The 14,069-nt window shown below is 34.0% G+C and overlaps 1 protein-coding gene across 1 annotated transcript; it reads left to right on the top strand.

Moving 5' to 3' along the window:
* Positions 1-828: 828 nt before the first annotated feature.
* On the top strand, positions 829-13,749 carry LOC139483495 (fibronectin type 3 and ankyrin repeat domains 1 protein-like). Its single transcript, XM_071267517.1, has 5 exons — positions 829-879; positions 3,222-3,308; positions 12,060-12,158; positions 12,794-12,895; positions 13,738-13,749. The coding sequence occupies exons 1-5, from the start codon at positions 829-831 to the stop codon at positions 13,747-13,749; spliced, it is 351 nt and encodes a 116-aa protein (XP_071123618.1).
* Positions 13,750-14,069: the final 320 nt, after the last annotated feature.

Below are 14,069 nucleotides of genomic sequence, written 5' to 3' on the forward strand. Positions count from 1 at the left end.
CATTATTTTTGTTGATTGTTTAGTGAAATATTTTGCCAAGAGACAATATATTGCAATTTGAAATGAACTACCATTTCCATGGAAATATGCATATTTTGCAATTTTTTGTTATTTTTTAGGATTTATGTACAGAAAGGTCTTGAAATTTCCCACAATTTTTTTGGGGGGTTTAAATCCAACTATATATCATCTACGTATATTACCATTAGTTTAATTTCAAATCAGTGTGCAAAGGTAAAAAAAATCTATTCAAAATAGGCTCCCAAAGGGAATTTTCTTGATTTGGTAAAATGCCAAAATTTGTATATATAAAGTGCCGTTTTGAATTATGCAAAATTATTTTTAGGAATATTTTTTTATATGATAAGAAACTTGAAATACAGTAGTTTAAGATAAATAAAGCATATTCCACTGTATTGTAAATATTATACTATATTATGTCAATTAAATTGGTCAGAATTGCAGTTTTTGTGTTTTTTCTCAGGAGGCCATTGTATGAAAAATAGGTAACACCGTTTCCATAGCAACCCATCATTTTGGTAATTTTTTTTTATTGAAAACATTAATGGTAATGTAGTGTGACTACACACAATAAGTTTAAAGAAATTTGAAAAGGTAGTGTGGCCAGCCAGTATTGATATTGTTTGATAATTACAGAGAATTGATATTAAAGGACATTCCCAACTCTTTAAGTCGAAGAGACATAAGATATCAAAGGACATTCCCAACTCTTTAAGTCGAAGAGACGTAAGATATCAAAGGACATTCACAACTCTATAAGTGAAAGAGACATAAGATATCAAAGAACATTCCCAACTCTTTAAGTTGATGAGACGTAAGATATCAAAAGACATTCACAACTCTTTAAGTCGAAGAGACGTAAGATATCAAAGGACATTCCAACTCTTTAAGTCGAAGAGACATAATATATCAAAGGACATTCCCAACTCTTTAAGTCGAAGAGACATAAGATATCAAAGGACATTCCCAACTCTTTAAGTCGAAGAGACGTAAGATATCAAAGGACATTCACAACTCTTTTAAGTTGAAGAGAAACTGACGACGCCATGGCAAAACATGAAAAACAATCAAAATACAAACAACAGGAGAAATCAAAATGACTACAGTGAAAAGAATTTCAATACAAAATTCCAGGACACAAACAAAGAGACATAAAATATCAAAGGACATTCACAAGTCTTTAAGTCGAAGAGACATCAGATATCAAAGGACATTCACAACGCTTTAAGTCGAAGAGACATAAGATATGAAAGGACTTCACAACTCTTTAAGTCGAAGAGACATAAGATATCAAAGGACATTCACAACTCTTTAAGTCGAAGAGACATAAGATATCAAAGGACATTTACACCTCTTTAAGTCGAAGAGACATAAGATATCAAAGGACATTCACAACTCTTTAAGTCGAAAAGACATAAGATATCAAAGGACATTCCCAACTCTTTAAGTCGGAGAGACATAAGATATCAAAGGACATTCACACCTCTTTAAGTCGGAGAGACATAAGATATCAAAGGACATTCACACCTCTTTAAGTCGAAGAGACATAATATATCAAAGGACATTCACACCTCTTTAAGTCGGAGAGACATAAGATATCAAAGGACATTCACACCTCTTTAAGTCGGAGAGACATAAGATATCAAAGGACATTCACACCTCTTTAAGTCGGAGAGACATAAGATATCAAAGGACATTCACAACTCTTTAAGTCGAAGAGACATAAGATATCAAAGGACATTCACAACTCTTTAAGTCGAAGAGACATAAGATATCAAAGGACATTCACAACTCTTTAAGTCGAAGAGACATAAGATATCAAAGGACATTCACAACTCTTTAAGTCGAAGAGACATAAGATATCAAAGGACATTCACAACTCTTTAAGTCGAAGAGACATAAGATATCAAAGGACATTCACAACTCTTTAAGTCGAAGAGACATAAGATATCAAAGGACATTCACAACTCTTTTAAGTCGAAGAGACATAAGATATCAAAGGACATTCCCAACTCTTTAAGTCGAAGGAAGAGACAAAAGATATCAAAGGACATTCACAATTCTTTAAGTCGAAGAGACATAAGATATCAAATGGCATTCACAACTCTTTAAGTCGAAGAGACATAAGATATCAAAGGACATTCACAAGTCTTTAAGTTGAAGAGACATAAGATATCAAAGGACATTCACAATTCTTTTAAGGCGAAGAGACATAAGATATCAAAGGACATTCACAACTCTTTAAGTCGAAGAGACGTAAGATATCAAAGGACATTCACAACTCTTTTAAGTCGAAGAGACATAAGATATCAAAGGACATTCACAACTCTTTAAGTGAAAGAGACATAAGATATCAAAGGACATTCACAACTCTTTAAGTGAAAGAGACATAAGATATCAAAGGACATTCACAACTCTTTAAGTCAAAGAGACATAAGATATCAAAGGACATTCACAACTCTTTAAGTGAAAGAGACATAAGATATCAAAGGACATTTACAACTCTTTAAGTCAAAGAGACATAAGATATCAAAGGACATTCACAACTCTTTAAGTGAAAGAGACATAAGATATCAAAGGACATTCACAACTCTTTAAGTCAAAGAGACATAAGATATCAAAGGACATTCACACCTCTTTAAGTCAAAGAGACATAAGATATCAAAGGACATTCACAACTCTTTAAGTCAAAGAGACATAAGATATCAAAGGACATTCACAACTCTTTAAGTCAAAGAGACATAAGATATCCAAGGACATTCACAACTCTTTAAGTCGAAGAGACATAAGATATCAAAGGACATTCACAACTCTTTAAGTCGAAGAGACATAAGATATTAAAGGACATTCACAACTCTTTTAAGTCGAAGAGAAACTGACGACGCCATGGCAAAAAATGAACAACAATCAAAATACAAACAACATTCTTCAAAACATTACATAGAAAATTAAAGACCCTACAATACTAACCTCAACAAAAACTGAGGCTCATCTCTAAACTGATGCATAATACAATTGTCTACAGATTTTTCTAAAAAAAACCTCTGAAATTATAGACAATTTCATTCCCTCTTCATAGTCATCGTATTTAATATAAAATATTGAAACTGTAAACATTTAGCTTGTTAAATTCAATTATTACATTTATTATACATTTGTATGTTCTAGAGGAAAATGTAAAAACTTTGTTTTGCTTACAGAAACTTCTGACAGCTGCAAAGGAGGGGAATATAAAAGAGGTAGAACTAAGTGTAAAGAATGGAGCTAGTTTAGAAAGTAGAGATTGGGTAAGTGAAACAAAATGTTTAACACATATAAAGGTATTTATTATATAGTACTCACAATATGGACCAGTTAAACATAACCCTTGTTAGTGTTGAATCTATTGCAAATACTCTTGTCTTCAAAATATTTAAAAAGAAACATCATTACACAATCTCAATGTATATAGAACTCTTTTTATTCCATAAAAAGAGTGTGAAACACTATTACATAACACTAATATATACCAGTATATAGCTTTTGTATTCAACACAAACAGTGAGAAACATCAATATGCACCACCAATATATTCAGCACCTATACCCAAGTATAAAAGTGAAGAAAAAAAAAATACCAAAAGGACAATCAAAACATACAAGTAGAAGAAGAATAGACAATGCCATGGCAAACAAAACGATAAACAACAGTCCCTAAACATTACACTGAATTGGTCCATAAAAAAAACCCCATGAATAAAAAGTAAAATCACAAAAATACTGAACTCAGAGGAAAATCAATTCGGAAAGTCCATAATCACATGGCAAAATCAAATAACAAAACGCATCAAAAACGAATGGACAAGAACTGTCATATTCCTGACTTGGTACAGGGATTTTCAAATGTAGAAAATGGTGGATTGAACTTGGTTTTATAGCTAGCTAAACCTCTCACTTGTATACCACTCTAATGTGTTTGTCAAAGGGTTGCTGTCTGATACTTCCTAACTGTATACAACTGAAATAATGTGATTTACTTCATCAATGTTCATTACACTGATGAATACCACTCCAGTTTGTTTGTCAAACATTCATTAACCACTCCTCTACTGAACATGACATGTGACACCTGATCATACAACATTCATTCACCACTCCTGTACTGAACATGACATGTGACACCTGATCATACATCATTATTCCACTACTCCTCTACTGAACATGACCTGTGACACCTGATCTTGCAACATTCATTTACCACTCCTGTACTGTACATGACGAGTCACCTGATGATATAACATTGATTTACTACTCCTGCATGACATGTGACACCTGATCATACAATATTCATTTACCACTCCTGTTCTGTACATGACGAGTCACCTGATCATATAACAATGATTTACTACTCCTCTTCTAAACATGACATGTGACACCTGAGCAAACAACATTCATTCACTCCTGTACTAAACATGAAATGCGACACCTGATCATACAGCATGCATTTACCACTCATGTACTGAACATAACATGTGACACCTGATCATACAACATTCATTTACCACTCTTGTACTGAACAGGACATGTGACACCTGATCATACAACATGCATTTACCACTCATGTACTGAACATGACATGTGACACCTGATCATACAACATGCATTTACCACTCATGTACTGAACATGACATGTGACACCTGATCATACAACATGCATTTACTACTCCTGCATGACATGTGACACCTGATCATACAATATTCATTTACCACTCCTGTTCTGTACATGACGAGTCACCTGATCATATAACATTGATTTACTACTCCTCTTCTAAACATGACATGTGACACCTGATCATACAACATGCAATTACCACGTATGTACTAAACAAGACATGTGACACCTGATCATGTAACATTCATTTACTACTCCTGTACTGAACATGACATGTGACACCTGATCATACAACATTCATTTACCTCTCTGTACGGAACATGACATGTGACACCTGATCTTACAACATTCATCAACCACTCATGTACTGAACATGACATGTGACACCTGAGCAAACAACATTCATTCACTCCTGTACTAAACATGAAATGCGACACCTGATCATACAGCATGCATTTACCACTCATGTACTGAACATAACATGTGACACCTGATCATACAACATTCATTTACCACTCTTGTACTGAACAGGACATGTGACACCTGATCATACAACATGGATTTACCACTCATGTACTGAACATGGCATGTGACACCTGATCATACAACATGCATTTACCATTCATGTACTGAACATGACATGTGACACCTGATCATACAACATGCTTTTACTACTCCTGCATGACATGTGACACCTGATCATACAATATTCATTTACCACTCATGTACTGAACATGACATGTGACACCTGATCATAAAATATTCATTTAACACTTAAGTACTAAACAAGATCTGTGTCACCTGATCATTCAACATGCATTTACCACTCCTGTACTGAACATGACATGTGACACCAGATCATACAATCTTCAGTTACCACTTATGTACTAAACAAGACATATCACACCTAATTATGTAACATTCATCTACTATTTCTGTACTGAACATGACATGTGACACCTGATCATACATCATTCATCTACCTCCCTGTAATGAACATGACATGTGACACATGATCATATAACATACATTTACCACGTATGTACTGAACATGACATGTGACACCTGAGCAAACAACATTCATTCACTCCTGTACTAAACATGAAATGCGACACCTGATCATACAACATGCAATTACCACGTATGTACTAAACAAGACATGTGACACCTGATCATGTAACATTCATTTACTACTCCTGTACTGAACATGACATGTGACACCTGATCATACAACATTCATTTTCCTCTCTGTACTGAACATGACATGTGACACCTGATTTTACAACATTCATCAACATCTCATGTACTGAACATGACATGTGACACCTGAGCAAACAACATTCATTCACTCCTGTACTAAAGATGAAATGCGACACCTGATCATACAACATGTATTTACCACTCATGTACTGAACATGACATGTGACACCTGATCATACAACATGCATTTACTACTCCTGCATGACATGTGACACCTGATCATACAATATTAATTTACCACTCCTGTACTGAACATGACATGTGACACCTGATCATACAATATTTACTTGCCATTTATGTACTAAACAAGACATGTGACACCTGGTCATACAACATGCATTTACCACTCCTGTACTGAACATGACATGTGACACCTGATCATGCAACATGCATTTACTACTCAAGTACTGAACATGACATGTGATACTTGATCATACTACGATCATTTACCTCTCCTGTACTGAACATAACATGTGACACCTGATCATACAATATTCATTTACCACTCCTGTACTGAAGATGACATGTGACACCAAATTATACAATATTCAGTTACCACTTATGTACTAAACAAGATATATGACACCTAATTATGTAACATTCATTTACTATTTCTGTACTGAACATGACATGTGACACCTGATCATACAACATGCATTTACCACTCATGTACTGAACATGACATGTGACACCTGATCATACAACATGCATTTACCATTCATGTACTGAACATGACATGTGACACCTGATCATACAACATGCTTTTACTACTCCTGCATGACATGTGACACCTGATCATACAATATTCATTTACCACTCCTGTACTGAACATGACATGTGACATCTGATCATAAAATATTCATTTAACACTTATTACTAAACAAGATCTGTGTCACCTGATCATTCAACATGCATTTACCACTCCTGTACTGAACATGACATGTGACACCAGATCATACAATGTTCAGTTACCACTTATGTACTAAACAAGACATATGACACCTAATTATGTAACATTCATCTACTATTTCTGTACTGAACATGACATGTGACACCTGATCATACATCATTCATCTACCTCCCTGTAATGAACATGACATGTGACACATGATCATATAACATACATTTACCACTCCTGTACTGAACATGACATGTGACACCTGAGCAAACAACATTCATTCACTCCTGTACTAAACATGAAATGCGACACCTGATCATACAACATGCAATTACCACGTATGTACTAAACAAGACATGTGACACCTGATCATGTAACATTCATTTACTACTCCTGTACTGAACATGACATGTGACACCTGATCATACAACATTCATTTTCCTCTCTGTACTGAACATGACATGTGACACCTGATTTTACAACATTCATCAACCACTCATGTACTGAACATGACATGTGACACCTGAGCAAACAACATTCATTCACTCCTGTACTAAAGATGAAATGCGACACCTGATCATACAACATGTATTTACCACTCATGTACTGAACATGACATGTGACACCTGATCATACAACATGCATTTACTACTCCTGCATGACATGTGACACCTGATCATACAATATTAATTTACCACTCCTGTACTGAACATGACATGTGACACCTGATCATACAATATTTACTTGCCATTTATGTACTAAACAAGACATGTGACACCTGGTCATACAACATGCATTTACCACTCCTGTACTGAACATGACATGTGACACCTGATCATGCAACATGCATTTACTACTCAAGTACTGAACATGACATGTGATACTTGATCATACTACGATCATTTACCTCTCCTGTACTGAACATAACATGTGACACCTGATCATACAATATTCATTTACCACTCCTGTACTGAAGATGACATGTGACACCAAATTATACAATATTCAGTTACCACTTATGTACTAAACAAGATATATGACACCTAATTATGTAACATTCATTTACTATTTCTGTACTGAACATGACATGTGACACCTGATCATACAACATGCATTTACCACTCATGTACTGAACATGACATGTGACACCTGATCATACAACATGCATTTACCATTCATGTACTGAACATGACATGTGACACCTGATCATACAACATGCTTTTACTACTCCTGCATGACATGTGACACCTGATCATACAATATTCATTTACCACTCCTGTACTGAACATGACATGTGACATCTGATCATAAAATATTCATTTAACACTTAAGTACTAAACAAGATCTGTGTCACCTGATCATTCAACATGCATTTACCACTCCTGTACTGAACATGACATGTGACACCAGATCATACAATGTTCAGTTACCACTTATGTACTAAACAAGACATATGACACCTAATTATGTAACATTCATCTACTATTTCTGTACTGAACATGACATGTGACACCTGATCATACATCATTCATCTACCTCCCTGTAATGAACATGACATGTGACACATGATCATATAACATACATTTACCACTCCTGTACTGAACATGACATGTGACACCTGAGCAAACAACATTCATTCACTCCTGTACTAAACATGAAATGCGACACCTGATCATACAACATGCAATTACCACGTATGTACTAAACAAGACATGTGACACCTGATCATGTAACATTCATTTACTACTCCTGTACTGAACATGACATGTGACACCTGATCATACAACATTCATTTTCCTCTCTGTACTGAACATGACATGTGACACCTGATTTTACAACATTCATCAACCACTCATGTACTGAACATGACATGTGACACCTGAGCAAACAACATTCATTCACTCCTTTACTAAAGATGAAATGCGACACCTGATCATACAACATGCATTTACCACTCATGTACTGAACATGACATGTGACACCTGATCATACAACATGCATTTACTACTCCTGCATGACATGTGACACCTGATCATACAATATTAATTTACCACTCCTGTACTGAACATGACATGTGACACCTGATCATACAATATTTACTTGCCATTTATGTACTAAACAAGACATGTGACACCTGGTCATACAACATGCATTTACCACTCCTGTACTGAACATGACATGTGACACCTGATCATGCAACATGCACTTACTACTCAAGTACTGAACATGACATGTGATACTTGATCATACTACGATCATTTACCTCTCCTGTACTGAACATAACATGTGACACCTGATCATACAATATTCATTTACCACTCCTGTACTGAAGATGACATGTGACACCAAATTATACAATATTCAGTTACCACTTATGTACTAAACAAGATATATGACACCTAATTATGTAACATTCATTTACTATTTCTGTACTGAACATGACATGTGACACTTGATCATACATCATTCATCTACCTCCCTGTACTGAACATGACATGTGACATCTGATCATACTACATTCATTTATTACTCCGGTACTGAACATGATAAGTGACACCTGATCATACAACATTCATTCACCACTCCTGTACTGAACATGACATGTGACACCACATTGTACAACATTCATTTACCACTCCTGTATTGAACTAGACATGTGACACCTAATGATACAACAGTCATTTACCACTCCTGTACTGAACATGACATGTGACACCTGATCATACAATATTCATTTACCACTTATGTACTAAGCAAGACATTTGACATCTGATGGCTGATCATGCAACATTCATTTACCACTTCTGTACTGAACACGACAAGTGACACCTGATCATACAACATTCATTTACCACTTCTGTACTGAACATGACATGTGACACCTGATCATACAACATTCATTTACTACTTCTGTACTGTACTGAACATGACATGTGACACCTGATCATACATCATTCATCCACCACTCCTCTACTGAACATGACATGTGACATCTGATCTTACAACATTCATTTACCACTCCTGTACTGACCATGACGTGTCATCTGATCATACATCATTCATCTACCACTTATTTACTAAACAAGACATATGACACCTGATCATGCAACATACATTTACCACTCCTGTACTGAACATGACATGTGAAACACCTGATCATACAACATGCATTTACCACTCCTGTACTGAACATGACATGTGATACCTGATCAAACAACATGCATTTACCACTCCTGAATTGAACATGACATGTGACACTGCATCATACAACATGCATGTAACATAACAATGACACACTTGTACTATTATACTCAGTATCAACGTGTAACGTAACAATGACACTTGGACACTCGCACCAACATGTGACATAGAAATGTCATTCTTATTCCCCATACCTAACTTTTGACATTACATTGACATTTTTAGACTCAACACCAACATGTGATATAGCCATGTAACTAGTATACTTAGCACCAACATGCGACATAGCAACGACACTTGCAAATTCAACCGAACATGTGACATAACAATGACACTCTTTTACTCAACACCAACATGTGACCTAGCAATAACACTCTTATACTCAACACCAACATGTGACATAGCAATGACGATCTCCTACTCAACACCATCATGTGACCTAGCCATGACACTATTTTACTCAACATCAACTTGTGACATAGCAATGAAACTCTAACACTCAGCACCAACAAGTGGCATAGCCATGACACTCGTATACTCAACCCAATCATGTGACATATCCATGACACACTTAAACTCAACACCAACATTTGATATAGCAATAACACTCTTATACTGTAAACCAACTTATTTTTCGCGGATACTTTATTTCGCGTTTAGGCCTTTCTAGTACATTTCGATGCGATTTAATTACGAGATTCTCAAATTTACTTGATGTAGTTAAAGATGGAAAAATCCCAAGTTTAAATATTCGCAACGATTTAAATTTGTGTAACTTGTCTCCTCGCAAAAGTCGCAAAAACAAATCGTTTGTGAAAATTAGTTGGTTTACAGTATACGAAATACTAACCAGAAACATGTGACATAGCAATGATACTCTTATACTCAACACCAACATGTGACAACAATGACACTCTTATACTCAACACCAATTTGTGACCTAGCCATAACACTGTTTAACTCAACACCAACAAGTGACATAGCAATGACACCTTTATACTTAACACCACCATGTGACATAGCAATGACACTAGTATAATCAACAACAACAAGTTAAATGACCATATTACACTTATAGGCAATGCAAACGTAAAATATTTTACTCAAAACAAACATGGCTTTTTGCAGAATTTCACTTAATATACTCAACACAAACATACGCCATTGCTATATTACTATTATATATTACAGCACACATGATATGAAGCAACTATTATACACCAAACAAACATTTAGCATGAAAATACCACTGAACACTTTTTAGGCTTTGATCAGTATTCTGAAACAACACAAAATACTGGTAATCAGACAGGTATTATGGACAACAAATATTTGTTAGAATTATATAAAGTGGGGTCTCATTTTATTCGTAACACAGAACTGAATCAGATAGTAAAGGTTTTATTTTGTTTCCTGACAAAAAATTATTTTGTTAACATCTGATTTTAATGAGAAGTTGATGAGAACAAGTTGTGTTAACATCTTTAGTCAGATAATGTTAATTCTACAGATCTAATGTAAAACATCTTTTGAAAATAACAAATACTTGACAGAATTATATAAAGTGGGGTCTCATTTTTCTTGTTTTTTCGTACTGAATTAGGAAATTATAATTCGTTTTAATGTTTCTTGAAAAAAAGTTTTTTTTTTTTTAACTTTGATCATTCTATGTAATCATTGTTAATCAGACAGATTTAATCGACAACACATATTTGATAGAATAATATAAAGTGGGGTCTCATTTTAATTGTCTTGTCCAGCTGAGTCCATTGATATAAATATTGTTTATGTTTCTTGATAGAAGTTTTTTTTTTAACCTGACAGTTCTGATGGAAGTTCTGACATCTCACAATAAAACATGTTGTTTATTTGTTGTTTATGATTAATATTAATACAAGTGTGACTGGTCATTTTATTCAGTTTTGACCACTGATTCATGTGATATATATTTTGTTTATATATATTTATTACACAACATTGTCCAGTTTATGACACAAGTTTTGATGTATGTTATATGTTGATATTACAGTTGGGACTGACACCATTAATGTGGGCGGCTGATGAAGGACACCTGGAGGTAGTGATGTACCTCGTCAGTCACGGCAGTCAGTTAGAGGCCACATCCAATGTAATGATAGATATAATCACCTTACTCTGACCAAACACCACTTTATACAGAATCTACACAAAATCACGTTGTTAATCAGACAGGTTTAATGGACAACAAATATTTGTTAGAATTATATAAAGTGGGGTCTCATTTTATTCGTAACACAAAACTGAATGAGATAATAAAGGTTTTATTTTGTTTCCTGACGAAAAATTAAATTTTAAACATTTGATTTTTAATGAGAAGTTGATGATTACAAGTTGTGTTAACATCTTTTAAAAGTTAGATAATGTTAATTCTACAGATCTAATGTAAAACATCTTTAAAAAATAACAAATACTTGACAGAATTATATAAAGTGGGGCCTTATTTTTCTTGTTTTTTCGTACTGAACCAGAAAATATAACTCGTTTTTATGTTTCTTGCAAAAAAGTTTTTTTTTAACCTGACAGTTCTGAAGGAAGTTTTGACATCTCACAATAAAACATGTTGTTTATTTGTTGTTTATGTAGAATATAAATACAAGTGTGACTGGTCATTTTATTCAGTTTTGACCACTGATTCATGTGATATATATTTTGTTTATATTTATTACACAACATTGTCCAGTTTATGACACAAGTTTTGATGTCTGTTATATGTTGATATTACAGTATGGACTGACACCATTAATGTGGGCAGCTGAGGGAGGACACCTGGAGGTGGTGATGTACCTCATCAGTCACGGCAGTCAGTTAGAGGCCACAGACCCCTTGGTAATGATAGAAATAATCACTTTACTCTTACCAAACACCACTTTATACATAATCTACACAAAATCATGTTGTTAATCAGACAGGTTTAATGAACATCAAATATTTGTTAAATTTATATAAAGTGGGGTCTCATTTTATTCGTAACACAGAACTGAATCAGATAGTAAAGGTTTTATTTTGTTTCTTGACGAAAAATTATTTTATAAACATTTGATTTTAATGAGAAGTTAATGAGAACAAGTTGTGTTAACATCTTTAGTCAGATAATGTTAATTCTACAGATCTGATGTAAAACATCTTTTAAAAAAAACAAATACTTGACAGAATTATATAAAGTGGGGTCTTATTTTTCTTGTCTTTTCTTACTGAATCAGAAAATATAACTCGTTTTTATGTTTCTTTTTTTTTACTTTGATCATTCTACTGAATCAACATAAAATCATGTTGTTAATCATATTAATTAGACATGATAAATGAACAACAACTATTTAAACTTTGAATTGTTAGACTTATATTAAGTGGGGTTTGCTATTACTTTTTCCTGTTTTGTATAAACAGGAAAAATTGCAACATTTGTTTTTCATATGTTTTGAAAAACATATGAAAAAAATATGAAAATCATATGAAAATCATATGTTTTCATATGTTTAGGACAAACATGATAAACATATGTTTTAAAAGACTTTAAAAAAATGTTTAGAGAAAATGTCAAAATCAGTATAAAAGCGTGTCACCCCCACAGCAGAGCTTTTTTTTTTTATTCTGAATTGATCAGAATGCAAATTAGTGAATAAATTATGATTAATGAATAATAATATGAATAAATATTCTTTATTTTATAGTTTGTTCTATGAAGTTCTTCTTTTTTTTAAAACCCCATTCTCTAATTTATTCTATATTTCTGCTTTTCATACTATCTGTTCTTTATTTTTTTATTATTTTTTATTCTGCATTTTTTTCTCATTATTCTCTATTCTTAAATCCCTAATTTTGATTCAGGACTTGCATTTTACGTACTTGGCACGTCGAGTTCGAAAACTCGGAAAACCCGGAAATCTTTTCACGGCTGATGTTTTGTACACTATGACGCAAATCCATGGACGCTCACGCGATCGTCTGCTTATAAACAGATTAATTGAAATGGATGACTTGTCGATTAACTCGACGGAACCTG

This window comes from Mytilus edulis, chromosome 7 (genome assembly GCF_963676685.1).
Source record: "Mytilus edulis chromosome 7, xbMytEdul2.2, whole genome shotgun sequence".
NCBI classification, from domain to species: Eukaryota; Metazoa; Mollusca; class Bivalvia; order Mytilida; family Mytilidae; genus Mytilus; species Mytilus edulis.